The sequence below is a fragment of the Periophthalmus magnuspinnatus genome, chromosome 13 (genome assembly GCF_009829125.3).
Source record: "Periophthalmus magnuspinnatus isolate fPerMag1 chromosome 13, fPerMag1.2.pri, whole genome shotgun sequence".
NCBI classification, from domain to species: domain Eukaryota; kingdom Metazoa; phylum Chordata; class Actinopteri; order Gobiiformes; family Gobiidae; genus Periophthalmus; species Periophthalmus magnuspinnatus.
In genome coordinates, this window is record NC_047138.1 from 24751463 (window position 1) to 24772147 (window position 20685).

The 20685-nt window shown below is 38.1% G+C and overlaps 1 protein-coding gene across 2 annotated transcripts in view; it reads left to right on the top strand.

The window, feature by feature from the left end:
- The first annotated feature begins 6031 nt into the window (after positions 1-6031).
- LOC117379849 (interleukin-1 receptor accessory protein-like) overlaps positions 6032-20685 on the top strand; it is a 51660-nt gene continuing 37006 nt past the window's right edge. The window contains exons 1-3 of one of the 2 annotated variants that reach the window (XM_055226153.1): positions 6032-6233; positions 18303-18359; positions 19131-19210. In XM_055226153.1, coding sequence (XP_055082128.1) covers positions 18349-18359; positions 19131-19210 — 91 coding nt within the window. In that variant the 5' untranslated portion in view covers positions 6032-6233; positions 18303-18348. The remainder of the gene's footprint in view (positions 6234-18302; positions 18360-19130; positions 19211-20685) is intronic. The other variant, XM_055226154.1, reaches the window with a different exon arrangement.

A 20685-nucleotide genomic window follows, 5' to 3' on the forward strand; every position in this document is an offset into this window, starting at 1 on the left:
GTGAATCCATAATGCTCTCAAGCAAAGTCTTAAGTCACAAAAATGGGAAAAAATTTTAAACAAAAATGATGTAGACATTGCATATAATAATATTATGAGGGATTTCAAATCATGTCTTGACTTGCACTGTCCCAGGTTAAAAACGAACCATATTAAACAAAACAATCATAATCCTTGGATGACAAGTGGCCTGGTTAATGCCTGCAAAAAGAAAAATATGTTATACAAAAAAATTATCAAGGCCAGGACAAAGGAATGTGAAATCAGATACAAAAAGTATAAAAATAAATTGACTGATATAATGAGGAAATGCAAGAAGGATTACTACAGGACTTTGCTCGACAGCAACAAAAATAATATAAAAGTATTAAAACGAGATAATTGATGCTAGGCATAAAAAATGTAGTTTTGCTGAATATTACACACACAATGATGTATATAGTAAATACACAGGAAGTGGCTGAAAGCTTCAACAAATATTTTGTAGAAGTTGGGCCTGAACTAGCCAAAACAAATGAACCATCTATTAATGATCAAGGAGAACAAGCTGCGATCTATGAAAACTCCAATCTCAGCTCCCTCTTCCTCAGTCCTGTCGATGAGACTGAGATCATCCAGGTTGTGGGACGGTTTAAGAGCAAAAAATCACAGGATTATGATGGTTTAGATATGAGTTTAATAAAAATAAATAAATAAATAAAAACAGTCATACATGAAATAGTCAAACCTATAAAACACATACGTAATTTATCTTTTATGACTGGTTAATTCCCATCAAAATGAAAATTGCAAAAGTATTGCCAATATTCAAAAAGTTGGAAATACATTCTTTTCTTGATTACAGGCCTATTTCACTGTTGCCTCAGCTATCAAAAATCCTCAAAAAACTTTATTGTGACCGCCTTAATAACTACATAAATCTACTACATGATAGCCAATACGGCTTTACAGAAAACCGTTCCACTGCACTTGCAATGATCGACTTGGTGGAGGAGGTGAGCAATAGCATAGAAAAAAACAAATACGCCCTTGCAATTTTTATTGACCTAAAAAGACATTTGATACGATTAATTATTCTATCTTAATCAATAAATTGGAGAAAAAGGGTATCAGGGGCTGTGCACTGCAATGGCTCACATCTTATTTATTAAAGCAGTTTGTTCAGATGGGAGAGCATGTGTCCACCTTGAGGCACACCACATGCGGTGTGCCTCAGGGTTCTGTGCTCGACCCAATTCTCTTTCTATTATATATAAATGATTTGCACTTCATTTAAAAAAAAAAACCTTAAACTAGTGCTTTTTGCAGATGACACTACAATTTTGTGTTCTGGGAAAAACCTGCAACAGGGAAATGACTAAATTAAAACAATGGTTTGACTGTAATAAATAGTTGCTAAATTTAAAAAATAAATAAATAAATTTATGGTTACAGGAAATAAAAAAAATTGATACTGAACTCAAAGTGATCATAAATAATGAAATACTTGAACGTGTTGATGAACATAATTTCCTTGGGGTTATTCTTGATGATAAACTATGCTGGAAGCCACAGTTTACTAGTGTGAAAAATAAAATAGCTAAATCTATAGTAGTTTTGAGGAAATCCAAATGTATGTTGGATGAAAAAGCACTATATACTGTATATTGCACATTAATACTGCCATATCTTAATTACTGTACTGAGGCATGGGGAAATACTTATAAGACAAATGTGAATAATATCTCCATCCTTCAGAAAAAGGCAATAAGGATCATTTGTAATGCTGGGTACAAGGAACATACGAATCCACTGTTTTTTAAGATGAAAATATTGAAATTTGAAGATATAGTTAAATTTAAAACTCTGCAAATTATGTACAAAGCACGTTACAATCTTCTTCCAAATAATATCCAAAACATGTTCCTAAATAGAGATAATACATATAATCTGAGGGGTCAAATGAACAGTGAAACAGTGCATTTGTACTACCCTGAAAAGTATGTTCATTACTCGACGTGGAGTTAACCTATGGAATGAACTAGATGAAAGCTTAAAATGCAGCGTTCCATTAGCAAACTTTAAAAGGATGTACAAGGTAAATGTATTTAAAAACTATGTCACTGAAGAGGGATCATAGTCAAAACTATGAATACTCACCTATGGTTTGGTAACAAGTTCTGTAATGTACATTTTTATCAGGTTTCTCTTACAGTTACCATACATGACTAGTGTACTATCATGTTTATTCTGGCTGGGCCAAATCTGTGTGCATCTATGTACACAGACAGACACATACACATAACACATGCATGCGCATGCACACGCACACGTGGTGTGTATGGGCATGTGCATGGATTAAGATTGACACGTACACTTTACACATAATACACGCATGCACATGCGTATGCACACGAGGTGTGTATGGGCATGTGCATGAATTAAGATTGACACGTACATATAACACAAGGTGAATTAAGAAACGGTACGTCTGTATTTATTACTTATTCAAGTTGCAAATATTAAATGTCTGTGTAACTGCGTATTCCCTGATTGACAGACATTTTTAAGTGTGTATCTGGTCGGGGCACACCTGCGCACAGACCTTCACCACTGCTTCAAAAACAGCCTTTTACAGCCTTTTAACTATTGGATGATTTGTTGTTTTTCTTGAAGGCTAACTTTTGCATACTTAGCTCTGTGTTTGGTGTCAAAATGCTGACATAGATTGTACTCTTTCACAACTGACCCTGCCTCATAATATAAAAAAAAACATACAGGTTTTTCTCCATGAAGCACAAACTTGTATTCACCATCACCTTTCTTGAAACTGCCTTCCATGCCTACAATTTTCCTCTTCCTACACACATGGGGATCATTATTTGCAAATATTTCTCAGTTCCACTTGTTGGGAAAATCTCATTAGTTTATGGCCAATGCACACATTAAAGCAGCATAGACTTATTTTAAAATGACAGTCATGCCTTTTACCTTGTCAGGGGCACATAAAATGATGTGGCGGGCCACATTTGGTTCCTGGACCTTGAGTTTGACACACGTCTTACAGGTTAGCGCGCCACATAGGAGCGCGCAGTATCACATTCAGGTTTACATTACCTGCAGTTTAACCTTCAGAAAAATAGTTTATTGCAGAAACAATTCAATCAATTAGGTTGTTCTCACACTGCCACTAGTTGGGCCAATGTGAAAGAGCTCCGAGCGCGAATGCATTATACCACAGTAAACCACATTAAACGGCCGGTCCGAGAAGCAGGAGATCTCGGAGCAGCTCCACCCGCGCTCTGGAGTGGGGCGAGTGCGGTGTGAACGCGGCCGATCTCGGGCCGACTTACGCAATGACAGTTAAAGTGCTTGGAATTGAGGGAAAAAAATAATGTATACATTTCTTTGAATGGGCGCTGCAGAGCTGCTGTTTGAAACATTCGTCTGACGAGGCAATTTGGATCAACTTAACACCAGTTTCCATAAGGAGATTGGTCTGATATGGCGTCATCGGGCTGTCTTCAAGTTGGGAGCACGTAAACAGAAATTGAGGGCGCGTAGACAGAAATCGAGGGCGTGAAACTAAAAGTGGGCTGTGCAAATGTGAACGCCTGCGCCCTCTCTGCCTGCGTCCTCTCTGTTGCGCAGACCAGCGTGGGCCTTATGAAGACACAAGACAGATAAGAAGGACCCTCCTCATACCCACACATTGGGGGACCCTAAAGCTGTCAGCATGCACATCTCAGGGCTCTCTACTTCTTAATCTTTCCGGAGAGTCTGTTGCTTCATTGTTTACTTTACCTGTCTGGAACTCATTAAACCCTTTCTGACTTTATGTTTCAGTCTCTTGGTCGTCTTTGACACACACCAGAAACAAACATTCTTACATGTTGATTAAAGCAATTCTCATGTTCAAGCCCAAGAGACAACTTCTGTTGTGATTTTGGGCTTTATAAAAAGGAATTGAATTGAAACTGAATTGAGTCAATTTGGACAGTCATGAAAAACCCAAACGTACGTTTATTCTTTATCGTAGAATTTGTAATTTTACAATCTCTACAATTTAATATCAGCGTACAACTGCCAAATGGACTAATTGTACAGGGAGAAAAAAAGCGCGAGCGCAGACAGAAAAGGAGAGGGCGCTGGAGGGTAAACAGCGCGAGAAGATGCCAACACCTGTCTCTGTCTGCGCAGGTGAACCTGGGTCTGGGTGTAGCGTTCCAAAAGCTTTTTCTCCGCCGCCACCACTCCTCCTCCGCGTACAGGGTGTATTAAGCCACAGGTGAAAGAAAAGACCAACCGCGTAAAGGAGAAGAGAGCGTATGCGCGCGTATTCAAGGGGCTCTGTCAGCTTGAAGTACGTTGTCATAGAAATAAGTTCGGCGATCAGCTGATGGACTCTCACGTGGCTCACGGTGTTTGTTTGGGGTGAATGATGGGCGGTGTTTGTGAACAACGCTGAGCCAAAAGTAAAGTAAACAGAACTTAATCTGGTGCGCGCTGGGGTCGCTCCAAAGAGCCACTAACATGTGCGAAAACGACCTTAAATGAGAATTTGTTTATTTTGATCTTATCTCTGTTAAAAGTAGATCTAGTATTGCTCAGGACAGATGCAGTACCAAACTTTGGTTAACAGAGCCTTCCTGCGGCCCAGGTAATCTAGCAGCACCCCTATTTTCCGCGATTATGCCCTTAACCCCTTGCTTTATCCCTTCCCCTTCATTTTGCGCATTCACAGCTCACGCCCCAGTCCAGCTACTCTGCTGCTGTGGAGTTTATAAAGTTTACCGGGGCAACAGACCTGAGTTCACATTTACGCCGCATATAACTGCTGTCGTGAGTCAATTCTCGGAGTTCCAAGCACCACGGCACGGAGACTGCCTCTGTCGCGCTACTGTGAATGAGGGGGAGAGCCCCCGTACGAAGGAGAGGACTGCACGGAACACGGTCCCTCTTTCCCGACTGTTGAGCCGCAGAGAGCGGGGAGAGCAGCGGGCTGAGCGCGAGGGCTTCACGGGGGGCGTCTCTCTTTCCGGCTTTGGGGTCAGCAGCGGTGTGAGAAGCAGCGGAGCAGAGACAGACTTAGCGATGAAGCAAACCCATAAGAAATAGTTAAAGAAGCCTATAATTACAGCATCAGTCTGTACAAGTTCACAGCATCATTACATTACAATATAGTAGCCTAATCATTAGTGTGTGTCACTGAGCTTGTTGTATGGCATATCATAATACCTAGTCCAAATTATTAATACATAATTTATCCAAATTACAGTCCCTATAATAAACCGTAAAGACCTGTATAATATAATAATATAGACTGGTATAATAATATAGCCTAACAATATATTACAGCATATTAAACTATATATTATGTTGTGTCCAATTTCCAAATGCTGGGTTTTCAGACCTTCCCATTAGCCCTCATTTTAAAGGGATAGGAGGAAGGGGTAAGGGTACAAAAGAGAATTGGGATTTGGCCCTAACGTTGAAATGAACTATTATCTTAACTTTTATGCAATGCGTTTACATCACGTCAAAGACAGCGATTGCATCACAGCTGTCTAACAAACCCACAGGAAGTTAGAAATTGGCTCTATATTTCAAGTAGTTCCTATGTTGTCTTGGATAAATATGGTTTACTTAATCCTATTGGTTCAGTTTTGCAGGGTACTCTTAGTAGCCTTAAGTGCTAAAAGTTAGCCCTATCACCTAAGGATGCGTTCACATGAAATATAGGGACTAAAGTTGGATTAAACCCAAAACTAAATCAGTGACTAGGCGAGGGTTTAACCTGGACTAATAGTTTCTGAATGGGCAAAACTCCTTAAAATACGGATGGAGACTGCATGCTCTCACTTGTTCCTTTCAATTTAAGCTTTGTGTGTCCTCTTCTCTTTTGGAAAAAACACCGCAAGTCACTTCTAACCTTTTATTTATAATGTTATGAAATACGCAGCGCTTGGAGGCGGAGCATCTACCGGAATCCACTCCACTCCCACTTCCTCCGTTCACGAGCTCAGAGCGAACTTCAGACCCGTATCTGTCTGTAGTGTTCCCGCGTGTCTCCCCTCACCTCCCGAGACCGTGGGACCGTTTAGCTCGCGGTGGAGAAGAACGCAGCGGAATTGGCATGGGTGCTTAAAACTGTATGTGCGACTGTGTGGGGAAACCAGCGGATAGTTTTGACAGACGGGGAATTAACTGAACATTAACATCTGGCAAGTCTGTGCCGCTGCCTCTGCCGTCATGTAAGTGACAGCTCCCAAATCACTCTGATCTGGGAGCTGATTTTGTCTGTGTCTGCTCTTACGCGCTGTATATGATTGTAAGAACAGCCTTTCATTTCGTCTTTTGGCAGATGTTTTGTTCACTATACTATGTAGCAATGGAAAAAAAAAGTTCAGTCTTTGGTTAATTTGTGCTTAAGTGTTGGCAGTGGTTGGTCTGGTTTGTAGGCTCGTGGTTTGCACTATAACAACAATAACCTTAATTCGTTTGTTTTCGCACTAGATCACTATTTCTCTATGGAATCATTTTTATGCAGTTTTCTGAATGATAATGTTAATAAGACATAAAACAGCCAGATAAACACGTTTTCATTTTGATACGACGAGAATAGCTTGAATTTAAATTATTGCTTCTAAAATGGTTAAACCAATGTTTTAGTTGTGTTGTAACCTGTAAAATGACAATGAGACTATTCTTAAACAGATTAATTTTGACGTCCCTGGTTTATAGCAGGTTTATTGCATGGTTTAATATAGATTTATTGAGTTGACTATATGAGTGGGGCTTGGCTTATCTTAGTTCAGGTTAACTGGTCAGATGTATGTGAATTTGGTCCTGTGTGAATTATCAACAAGGCTATTTATTATGTAGGACTTATTCTCAGTTCAGATCAGGTTTTGTCCTTACATTGGATAATCCTAATTAGTTTAATGTACACTGTGATACGTCTTTACAAAAGATAATAGCACAATAAAAACAATGCATTCTAGTGTTATTATAAATATAGTCTAATTCTAATTTACATATTCACAGTCCAGTCAGATTTGGACTTTATGTTGTTTTTTATAACCCAATTTATTTCAAGCTAGTTTAGTCCCTGTATGATTTTAATTACATAATCAGGTGCTACTGTTATTGCTTTTGAGTTACAATGTATTGGTTCATTCCTGAATTAGTAATCAGTAGTTCATTAATTAAACTGGGTTAAATCATGATATAGTCCTGACTAATTTCCATTTTCACATAGTTTAAATATGTTTGTCATTCTTTGCTTTGGTTTAGGTTGGAAAAATATTTCAAGGACAAGTTAAATTGGACACTTTGGTGCCACAAATGCTATTTAATAATCTGGTAGCAAACTTTTATACACACACACACACACACGTGCATCTGTTTTTAATGTTCTATATGGACTTAAATAATTATTTAGTTTTTTTTGTTTTTTTTTTGTTTATATTGTATTTTGAACAGGGCACCAATGCAAAAGAGCGTCTAAGTGCTCTCATTGGGTCTCCCTGTATAACTAAAGATAAATAAAACTAAAAACAACGTGTCATATTGAGACATAATGTGGTACAAGAATAGCCTTTTTTCATATTAATTACCCTGAACCGTTATGACTCTTACTGCAATTTTATATTGAGCTTGTTTCTAAGTGAACATGGTTGGCTGTCATTGGTCTGACTGATAATGTGATTACAGTCAATCTCATCTCAGTGTGCTCTCTGCTGAGCTCTGCACAAACTCCACCTGCCTCTCTCCTCTTCATCCTCCTCATCTTCCTCATCATCCTCATCCATGTCGAACTGCAGATCCCAATCAAAAAGATGCCTGCTTTTTAAGTTGAGCTTTGGAGCTAAAGAGTATGGCAATATTACACTGGCTCCGGCCTGAGTCTAAAGGGGTGCAAATGTTGGCCTGTCACAATAACACATTTTGAAGTTTGATATACTGCTGAAGTAAATATAGACAATAAACACAATAATTTGAACCACAAAAACTTTTCTAAATGTACAATCCCAATTCCAGTGAAGTTGGAACATTGTGTAAAACGTAAAAAATAAAATAAAAATAAAAACACAAAAAAAACAATACAATGATTTGCAAACCCTTTTCAACCTAAATTGAACTGAATAAACAATATAAACATATTGAACTGAATAAACAAAGACATGGTATTTAATGTTCAAACGGATAAACTTTATTGTTTTTATGCAAATATTCACTCATTTTCAATTTGATGTCTGCAACACGTTCCAATAAAGCTGGAACAGGGGCATGTTTACCACTGTGTTACATCACCTTTCCTTTTAACAACAATCAATAAGCATTTGGAAACTGAGGACACTAATTGTTGAAGCTTTGCAGGAGGAATCATTTCCCATTTTTGCTGAATGTACAACTTCAGTTGCTCAGCAGTCTCCGTTCTCACATTTTGCGCTTCATAATGTGCCACATATTTTCATTGGGAGACAGATCTGGACTGCAGGCAGGCCAGTCTAGTACCTGCACTCTTTTACTACGAAGCCACACTGTTGTAACACATGCAGAATGTGGCTTGGCATTGTCTTTTTAAAATTTTTTATTTTATGTATGATTTATTTAAAGATTTTCCAGAATAAATACAAAACAAAACAGATTACAAAGAAAGGTGCAGTATCCAAGGCTAATATCAGAGATATTACCAAAGATATACAGTTTTAAATGTACACACTTTAAAACATATATACACAAGGCCAACAGATGGCTTACACAGAAAAGTGCCTATCCCCTCCCCCCCCAAAACAAACCCCTAACAAATGAATGAGAGAGAAAAAACAAAACAAAGAACACAAGAATAAAAAACAGACAGAATATGCGCTACTAAAACACTTAGCAAAGTTCGATCAACCACTTGATATCCATGTATAGGTGGAATAGAAGGCAGTTCATGGGGTTATCTCCAGTGTCAAAGACATAACATGATCTAGAAAAGGTAACCAGACTTCAGTAAATTTAGAGTCAGACCCTTTGAGAGAGTGCCTTATTTTCTCCAGTTTCATAAAAGAGAGTGCATCTTTTATCCATTGAGAGTGAGTAAGTGGGTGAGGGTCTTTCCAGCGCATCAGGATGGACCACCTGGCCAACAAGAAATGCGACAATATCAGCAAAACAGGGTGACAGGGAGTGATTGGCTGGAAGAATCCCAAAAGAGCAGTCAATGGGGACCGCCAAACTCCAGCATTACAAATAATAGAAAGAGAGTCAAAAATAGTGTCCCAATATGTGGATAAGGCAGGGCTGGTCAGAAACATGTGAGATTGGCTAGGCCTAGATTGCATTTTACACAGTTGGAATTGGTGCCAGGGAAGATTCAGGCAAGCCTACTCTTAGACCAGTGCACTCTATGGACCACTTTACACTGAATAATACAGTGCTGTGCACAAATTGAACAGGAATGAATACGTTTGAGAACGGACCTCCACTGTTCATCATTGATCTCCACCTCGAGTTCCTCAGACCAAGCCACACGAAGATGATCAGATGTGACATCCAGAGAGGAAAATAACAAGCTATATATTTTGGAAATTGCACCTTTCAGAGAGGGCTTGATTTCCATGACAGTATCGAGGACAGTAGCATCAGGAATACTAGGAGAGCAAGGAAAGTGTGCCGATAAAGTTTCGGGCATTGGGCAGATTAAAGTTTGAGGATAGTTGGGCAAAAGAAGCCAAAACCCCCTCCACATAAAAATCCTTTACAGAAATCAATCCACGGTCCTCCATATATCAAAAGTTCCATCAGTAAGTGATGGAGGGAACAGAGGATTAGAAGAAAAAGGGGACAGGCGAGGGATTCCCTGAAACCCAAAATGTTCTTTAACCTGAGTCCAGATTTTAAGACAGTTCATGACTATAATGTTGTTAGAATATGTTGTAGGTGATGATTTAAGAGGAACGCACAAGAGGGAGAACAACAAAGCAGAATATCCTCTATTGGCTACCAAATTGGCATGTCATCATTATTATGGCACCAAAGTAACATTGACTGGATATTAACAGCCCAATAATAGAATAGAAAGTTTGGTAAGGCAAGGCCTCCATCCTCCCTGCCTTTTGCAATGTAATCTTCCGTATTCTGGGAGGTTTTTTGTTCCATAAAAATTGTGCAATAGAGCTATCAAGAGATTGGAAAAAATGTTTAGGAATAAACACTGGTATACGTTGAAAAAGATAGAGAAATTTAGATAGTATGTTCATTTTAATGCAACTAATTCTACCTGTAAGAGAGAGAGGCAGCATGGACCAACGATGCAGGTCCTGAGTAAACTGGTCAAGCAATGGATTAAAGTTGGTCTTAAAGAGATCTGAAAATTCCCTGAAAATACTTGATACTCTGTAGAGATACTTTAAAAGGCAAGCTGGCAAGAGGGTATGCAGTGGCAGCTGGATTGACCAGGAGAAGTTCGCTTTTATTAAGGTTCAATTTATAACCTGAAATTTCCCCAAATTCCTTAAGTAAAGTCCAAACTGGGGGCTTAGAGATATCTGGGTTTGAGACAAAAAGCAACAGGTTATCAGTGTATAAAGCTACTTTGTGAACCAAACCACCCCTCATGATGCCATGCATGGAACTGGATCTGATGGCAGCTGCAAGCGGCTCTATTGCGAAGAAGAGAGGAGGCAGGGGGCAACCCTGACAGTTTCCCCAGCCTAAAGAGAAATATTCAGAAAAAATATTGTTAGTGCAAACACAAGCCATGGGATAGGCATATAATAATTTGATCCAAGATATGAACTTGTCGCCAAAACCAAAGCGTTTCAAGGTGTAAAATAAATAAGGCCATTCTACCCGGTCGAAAGCCTTTTCAGCATCCATGGAGATAACTATTTCAGGGGTGTCGGATGTCGATTGGGAGTATAAAATGTCCATTAAGCGCCTGACATTGTGATATGAATGTCTGGTCTTAATAAACCCTGTCTGGTCAGGACTAATTTTTGTAGGCATTATTAGCTCCATATGTTTAGCCAACATTTTCGCTAGAACTTTAACATCCGCACATAACAATGAGATAGGACGGTAGTTACTGCAAAGACGAGAGTCTTTATCTTTCTTTAAAATAAAGGAGATAGTGGCATGCCGCAAAGTAACTGGGAGGACACCAGAGTCTGCAGATTCTTGTAACATGTCGAGCATCGGGGGGACAGCTTATCAATAAAAACCTCTTCTGATGGAAAACCATCAGGACCAGTTTTCCCACTCTGCATAGACATGATGGCATTCTTAAGTTCACCACTGGTGAAGGGCGCATCCAATTCAGCTGCTGTATCTGGCTCAATTGTAGGCATAGAAAGGTGTGCGAAAAAAGTTTCATAAGAGTTGTCAGCTGGTGGACATTCCATTGTGTATAGAGAAGAATAAAAGTCCTTAAATTGATCATTAATGGTCTGAGGGTGTGACTGTGTTTGTGACCGACCACGCAGCCTTCTCCCAGTAGTGAAATTGTCATTCCTGCCTGTAAATTATGTGTGTGTAGGATATTGTTGTTAGCCAGTTAGCGGGAAATCTGCTGTTGTGCATCTCATAGGCTAAGGCGTTGCTGTCAGTGTGTCTCACTGTCGCTGCGGTGTTTGCTACATTTTCGGCTAAATTATCAAGAGAGCCTGGGCATGGAGCTGACGGAACACCGGTCTTTCACATTTGTAGAAGACCTGAGCAGCATAATAAAACCACAGTTGGTAACAGTCTTATTCAATGCAATTTATAAAATTATTATCCCTAAACATTTCACATTTTATTTAAAATTAATGCAGATTCATAGATACAATACTCATGGCCTATGATCCAGAGGCTGTAAAGTGTACAGCCATGTGGCCGTGACAACAGAAACGTTATTTAAAAAGAGTTTAAGGAAATGTCTGATATTTCAGGGTAATGTTTAATAATCTTTCAATTGTTGGATGTTTTATTGAATATTAATCCATGTTTGAATTCACTTTTTAAGTTGCATAAATGTCTTTTTTTTTCCAATGCACCACCACAGTGTTCAATTTTATGTATTCATAAGGTTAATATTTGGGCTTTTTGCCTCTTCCTGCACCTGATTTAAAAAAAATAAAATAAATATAAATAATAATAAATAAATAACGTAATAGTCACAAATAACGGCAACGTGCCTGTGATAAAGCCTATAATTATTTCATTTCATCATTATTGTCATTATTCAGGAATTTGGATTTACATTTAGTCTGACTGTGTTTTATGTTTTTTTCTGCAAAGGCTCTTTAGACAAGTTCTTTGCCATTGCAGATGAAGTGACATCCACATCTTAAGATGCTGCTGAAGATGCTGAATGCCTGATGATAATAACTTATTACTTAAGTAATTTATCAGAATGTACACATTAGTAATTTATTAATATAAATAAATACAATATGGCACTCAACACATGGCCTAATGTTTTTTTGTGATATCAACACAGAATGTTACAGCCAATATTGTACTAAATTATCTATACTAATCTATTAACAACTGATAGACTTCAGTCACTTACTCTTGGCAGTGTTTATCATATCAAACATAAATATGTAAAGGAAAAAGTATGTTTAGTGGGTCTTAAAACTGATTTAGTCTAAACAGCTGTTTTTTGTAAAAATATCTATCATATAGCTTTTACAACCCGTACATACATTCTCATTCTCACATTCTCACTAGCCAATAGGGCCACATTATAATGCACCAACCTATTTCGATACCGGTACTGTGTCTGACGTAAGATTCTTGATGTCTATGGTGTGTTATTTATACAGCTATGTAGAGATCTGTGCAGTATCAAGATGCAATGAGGGATTTGTGTTGCTGATGTGGTGAGGGCCCCCAAGGCACACTCTGCTTAGGGCCCCCTAAAGGCTAAGGCCAGCCCTGGCTGTAATCTTCGTAAAAGCAGATCGGATGGTCCTTATAAGATAGGATTCTTCTCCCGCGGGCCTCACAGATGATCAGGTCTTTCACTTGGAATCTGTGGAGACGGAGGATCACAGGACATGGCTTGGCTCCTGGTGCAGCACGGTCAATCTCCGGTGGAGAAGGGAGCACGTTTTCACCAAATACCTCTGCCAGAAGTTGAGAGAAGAAAGCGGTTGAGCAAGGACCCTCTATGTTCTCAGGTAGGACTCAGGTAGGACAGTCTAAGAACAACGTTTCTCAATGTACAATTGCAAAGAATATAGGGATTTTGTCATCTATGGTCCATAATATCAAACGATTCAGAGAATCTGCAGAAATCTCTGCATGTAAGCAGGAAGGCTGAAAACCAACAGTGAATGCCCGTGACCTTCGATCCCTCAGGCAGCACTGTATTAAAAACAGACATGAATGTGTAAAGGATATCAGTTAACACAGTTCATCTCCAAGTGCAAGTTAAGTGCCATGCAAAGCGAAAGTCATATATCAACAACATCCAGAAACACCGCCGGCTTTTCCAATTGTTTTTGGAAATCATAAACTTCGTGTTTTGCAGGCCAAAAAGGAAAAGGACCATCCGGATTGTTATGATGATGGTATTGGGGTGTGTTATGATTAACTTTCACATCTGCGAAGGCACCATTAATGCTGGTACATACAGGTTTTGTAGCAACATAAGCTGCCATCCAAGCAAAATCTTTTTCAGGGACGTCCCTGCTTATTTCAGCAAGACAAAGCCAAGCCACATTCTGCATGTGTTACAACAATGCGGCTTCGTAGTAAAAGAGTGCAGGTACTAGACTGGCCTGCCTGCAGTGCAGACCTGTCTCTCATTGAAAATGTGTGGCACATTATGAAGCGCAAAATTGTTGAAGTTGTACATTCAGCAAGAATGGTAAGAGGATTCCTCCTTCAACAATTCAACAATTAATGTCCTCAGTTCCCAAACGCTTATTGATTGTTGTTAAAAACAAAGGTGATGTAACACAGTGGTAAACACGCCCCTGCAGACAAATTGAAAATGAGTGAATATTTGCATAAAAACAATAAAGTTTATCTGTTTGAACATTAAATATCATGCCTTTGTAGTATGTTCAGTTCAATATAGGTTGAAAAGGATTTACAAATCACTGTATTCTGTATTTTTATTTTTTTTAAGTTTTACTCAGCGTCCCAACTTTATTGGAATTGGGGTTGTACAATATTGTTAAAAAACATGAGCTGCAATAAATAACTGAAACAGTTTAATAATTAGTTTGCATCTGTAATGAGTCATAGAAATTATTAATTCACCTCAGTAATTTTACAGCTCAAATCTTATCATAAATCCAAAAAATAACCAAAAATTTCTCAGTAGTGCAAAGAAAATGTTCACACAATAAATACTGATCCTCAAAACATATTGTTCCCTCTAATGTATATTGAGCGATAAGTCTATATTGTAATTATCATGACAGGACTGGTGGCTGTGTATTTAAATAATGCATAAGATTTATATATTTTGAGTCCCAAAGATTCTTCACATTATTTATTCACTCCACAATCACTCAATCACTCTCACCACATTTAAAATAGGCAAGGTAGGTGTTAAGTTTGATAGATAACTTTAATGCCGGATGCCTCCTATTCCAGGCATGTCCCCTCAGGAGGGCACCCCGGGGATGACCCAGGACACGCTGGAGGGACTGTGTCTCTTGGCTGGTTTGGGAGTGTCTTGGGGTCCCACCGGAGGAGCTGGAGGAAGCGTCTGGTATGCAGGAAATCTTTGAGTCCCTGCTTAGACTGCTGCCCCAGCAACCTGGTCCTGGGTAAGCAGAAGAAAATGGATGGAGATAATGGTGTACTGTGGAACATTTCAGGGAAAGAAGACATGAATAAAAGCAGTTGGCATACCATCCATTAGAAAAGTTGTATAATGCATTTTTAGTACAAACAGTGAACTTGCCAACTACAGGTCACCCTGCTTAACAGCCCTAGTGCATTGATTTAACAGCACTCTAAATGTGTTATAACTGATGAGTCAAATAGTAAGAAACAGTGATCTGATTGTTAACAGTGTTCTGGATGCTGGTTTACTGTGGTGTCTTTTGACTGGGGGTGTGGGCTTATGTGTGTAAAAGATGGGTCCTCTGCAGCTCCATAGTTTATGCCCCTCTAGGGCTCCACTACCACTGCCTGATCATCACCACGGCACATTAACTCCTTCTCCTCCTCCTTCTCATCTGCTCCATCTTTCTCTGTTTATGTCTCTCCCTCCTTCTGTTCTCAAAGAGTTTAGTTATTTTAAAATGTATACTATTAAAACCTAATTATGAGATGTTATTTTGTAGTGTTTGCTTGGTATAGTATATTCGCAATTATCACCATTTACTCTTGCATTTTCCACTTAAAGCCGCACTGTGTAACTTTTCTGGGATGAGATGTTCTTGCTTTGCCTGGAATCTCCAACAGTATATGGCATTACACATATCTAAATTTATTTCATTACAGGTGGTTGCATGCTTTCTTACTGTGAGCACTAACATCCATGGTGATAAACAGACAAGATACATAGTGGACTTTAAAGGGCAGTCGTTATGGGTTTTTCCATGACCGATATCGATTGTTTAGAATCTAGAGGAACCTCTGCCGATAACCTCTGCCAATATTTTGGGCCGATGGGTAGGACCGATTTTGATTATTTTCCCCAAATTATGTAATTAAAATTGACTACAAACTTACCCACAGCTGTTTTTTGTACAGTTTCTTGTGTATTTTTTACACAGCCAATTGATCAAAACAAAATAACTGCCTCTATTGAAGATTTAAGGCCAATAGCCGATATGATAAAAGGTCCAAATGTTGTCCCGATATATAGGTATATCTCTAGTCATTTTAAAACATTGCACTCCAAGAAACCAAATAAAACGCAATGATTTAAAATGCTTAACGTTAAGTTATACTTTAGGAATGAACCAGGCCTAAACAAGAACTGATCAAGATGTAGAACTTGTTAGAAATCTGCTTTACTAGGACATAAACCACCAGTATGCCATGTACATCACTACTGCTGAATCTAGAGTCTACTGCTGAGTCTCCGTTTAATAGATACAGATACTCATTCTAAACAACATTGGAAGGAGGCCAGAATATTTAAATTCCTTAGCTATAACTTTCCATAAAACCAAACTGATGACAATGTTAATTTCCCAAAAGTGTTGATTCATTCTTCAGCAGAGTATATGACTGCAGTGTGAATCAAAGACGAGGTATTTGTGGGGTTCTAATGACAAATACTTAATACTTAATAGTACTTAATAATCTTTCTGCAGAAATTTTTGTAAACTGTTTTATGTCAGTTTTTTTTTATTTATTTATTTTTTTCGTATTTGTTTGAGTGTTGGAGGAGGGGATAAGTAGGCCATAAGTGAATTTCCACTATGTTTAACTGTTCTCCATATTTTTCTTATTCTTATTTTTTGTACTAGTATTCAAATTTTCTTACTTAATTTATTTCATAGACAGAGCCCTTCTAAGGATATGTGCTGTGTTCACTCATGTATAGAGATGTTGCCTGGTTTTAGCTCTATGTACTTGACCATTCCCTTTCTAATGGATCCAAGAGCTCTCACAATCACTGGGGCAATTGATGTTTTTAGTCCCCACTTTCTCTTGATTTCTATCTCGAAGTCGTTATATCTGCTAATCTTCTCTGCAGTTTTGACAGATGTGTTTATGTCAAGAGGCACAGCCATTTTTATGAGGAGGCAGGTTTTGTTGGTCTTGTTTCCTAGCATATGTCAGGTCTATTTGCTGCTATGGTCCGGTCTGCGTGGATTGATCTGTCCCAAAGAATTGTGATGTCATTCTTTTCAACAGCAATCTTAGGCTCGTGCTTGTATCATTTTTCATTCACATCAATAACATGTACTCTGCAGATGTAGGCTTGTCATGATAATTACTATATCAACTTATGGTTTCATATATGAAAACTGGAACAATATCTTTTGGGGCTCAGTAGTTATCGTGTGTACAATTTCTTTGCACAAGTAGTGAGATTTTGCCAGTTTTATTAGAGATATTTTCACTTTTTAGCCTGTCGGGTACCAGCCTTAAATGTCCAGCACAGGTCAATATTTTATTTCGACCTAAAAAAGCCTTATTTGAGCATTTTACTGTGAAGAGAACACTGCATAAAATGTGACTACACTGTTCTCTCATACATTTTGTAGTAAATCACAGTTGTGAATGAGTTTGTACTGAATTCAAATGATATAATTTGGGAAACATTACCTAAATTGGCCCCATATAACGCCCCAAAAATATTGACAGAACTTATCAGCCATCGGTTTCTCTGAATTCTAAACAATCGATATCGGCCTCAGTCATGGAAGAAAACCATATTGTTCGATCTCTTTTTTTATATAATAAGGTAAGATTTGAGCAGTAGTGGGTTGAATAAATCACTTCTATGGCAATTTATTAGTTCATGGTGTTTATTTTTTTTGCAGCTCAGGCCTTTTACTATAACTGTCTATTTAAAAATTGGTTTACTGGGATTATCTTGCTTTGTTTCAGTGGATTAAATAGTTTCAATATTATCATTTATGACAATATTTCTCTTTATATCATGCTTCCAAATGTGTTATCATGACTGGCTTATGCAGATGTTCCAGTGAATATAGGCTGTGTCGATGTATATATTAATTTTTTGCTAGTGCAGGACATCTACCAACCAGATGATCTATTGTTTCATTGAAAATTGCACATAGTCTGTGGGCTGGTGTTTTCCTCTTTGATGATTTCATGTTGGTAGCACCGTGTGGGAGACTCTGATCTTGCGTTGCTATGAAATGCCTCAGTCTTTCCTCTTTCGCCAGCTGGTGAGTTTTTTTTCCCGGTCAATATGAGCCTGCTTGACTCCTTCGGGGGATTTTCAATTTACCTTTTTAGTTTTCCATTTTGATCTCATTCTGGGAAGTGGTGGATGATGTACTCAATTTTGTTAACTTTTTTTAATTAAATATCATGGCTTTGTAGTTTATTCAGTTCAATATAGGTTGAAAAGGATTTGCAAATCATTGTATTCTGTATTTTTCTTTTTTTTAAGTTTTACACAGCGTCCCAACTTCATTGGAATTGGGGTTGTAAGTAAAAGTATTTAAGTACCCATTTAAAAATGTACTTCAAGAGTCAAAAATAAAACAATTTTACACTAGTGTTGTTAATTTGTTAATGTGTTAAATGAACTGATTTTGATACAAATCATACAGATGTTGGTCAACAATAGCAATCCAAATACATTAAATTTTTCTCCTGAATTTTGTGTATATATTTTTGTTTGGTTAAAGCTGAAGCTTGAACTCAAAAACGTTCCTTGTTTGCAGATTGAGTGGAGTCTCAAAGTCTCTTACAAACCAGAGCAGGGGGCCCATGGATTCAAGGTATTTTTCCAAGCTAATGGCACTGGTTTTATATAAGAGCCCAATTTGCAACTGGTATTGCCAAGATGTTCATAGATTCCATTTTATTGGCTGAGTTTAGTTTTAAGGATCATTTGGGTTCTTTGTTAATATTCCCTCCTGATCTGCTCCTTCATTGTGGAGTGTTACACACCCTCACCTTCAACTACTCCTAAATACTTGTATGTACCCTCTTTTTTAAAATCCTGGATGACAGTACTGACGACGTTGTTGTTGTTGTTTATATTATTATTATATTTTTATTATTATGTGTATAGGTTTATTAATGTTGTCTACTGTGGCTGGAGGGATATTTTTATTGTTATTATGTGTATAGGTTTATTAATGTTGTCTACTGTGGCTGGAGTCACAGGCGTTTTATTACCTGTGTTCTGATGAAATGTGAGATAGCTAAAAAATGTTCTGTCAGCAATTAAAAACAATGCCAAAGTCAAATTAATTTTGAGTTGTTTATCATTTAAGCTGGTGGCCAATTTAACTTAAAGGCCTTTTATCCCATATAGTGTAATGTAAAAGCAAGAACATAGCAGGATGAGAACCATGTGGAAACAGGCAGTTTGTTATGGTCCAATATCAGTGAGAGAAGGGACTAACGGGGTGGAGCTAAGAGTTCAAACTAAGTAACATGTTCTTCACTCATGGTTCAAACTGGGTACAGCACCTTTAAACCATAATTTTAACTGTTGTGATTTTGCAATGTATGTTCTTAACCTTATATTTGTGTTCTTTCAGGACTTTCATCCCTTCAGTCTTCATTCTTTTGCTGGTCCTTGATTCTCAGACAGCTGTCAGTCAGTCCAGTGACCCGTTAGGTGAGTATGCCTTGATTGGAAAATGGTGCTTTTTACATGGGATGGGTGGCTGAGGTTAGATCTGCAGACAGGGGACCTATTCCATTAAATTGGCAATTGCTCCTATAGCAATCACAATTTTGAAACTCATGGATAGGAGCCATTTTCAGTACATTTCACCATTGATGTTGATGGATTGATTTTAATTGTTAATCGCCACGGTCACTGTGCAATGGATAGGAGGACCAAAAAAGAAATGTATGGATGTAATGAAAGAAGACATGAAGCTAAGTCATTTTTTGAGTCTAATAGGAACAGTAACAAGACCTGCTCTGTAACTGATTGTCTAAGATTCAGTAGTAAGAATTCTGTAAAAGAAAGTATAATCAAATGACATGGCCTCTAAGTGAATGAAAGGCAGACAAAATAAGGTTGGTTATATGAATGATTGTCTTATATTTTTTCTATGTATATATATTAGAAATGCAATAATAAACATTTATATTACCCCCCCCCACATATATATATATATATATATATATATATATATATATATATATATATATATATATATATATATATATATATATATATATATAAATAAAAAAGGAATAAATAAAATGACAACTTCAGTTCACAGTGAAGTCAGTCCCATGAGTTCAGAATGTCCGTATGTGTGTGCACGCAAAGTCTTCCAGACTGAGTTTAAAAGTTTGTTTTAAAGCAAACAGCAAGAGAGAAAAGAGTTTGATCTCCTACAACAAAGTGGTGTATGGTTAGCTCGCCATCACAGTTGAAGTTGAAATTGCCAGAAATTATTGATAACAATAATTTCACATTTCTAAAACTCAAAGTGCACCTTTAAGTTAACTGCCTTTGTTTACAAAAGTGTCCTATAACTTCTAAAAGGTTTGGCCTTTAATTCGGTAAAAATAGAATTACAAGTCAGTCCGTGTTTAATTAATGCAGATGCAAATTAAGTTGTACTTGCCACACACTAGCGTTAGCATAGTTAGCCGTAGCTCTATGGGGTACAACAAGGGGCTCTATGGGGTACGACAAGCTTAGCCTACCGAAAGTGGTAAACTCAAACAAACAGCGGTTTAAAACAACAGAATGACTCACTGCTGAGCGGAGGGTTGAATGCGTAGTATGAAAGCAGTAGAATCAGATTTAGGCTTTAAATGATGAGCATGCTGACTCCAGAGCACGACCAGGACGAGCCACAGTGAGCAGCAGCGGGTGCACCGGAAGCAGGAAATGACAGGGGCACGCCAGGTAATATAGAGCTCACCGATGCGGTAATAGGTGGGGCATTTTAGGTCACGTGGGTTACATGTGGGAGTTGCAGTATTGACTGGAGTTTGGCTATGGCTCTGCAGAATCTCTTGCAGTCTTTCACTGGTCCCTGCTGAATGATTATTATTCAGACTCAGGCCACAACAGCCTACTGTGGGCTACTAAATATAATACAACAATCCCTTTGAGGTAGATGA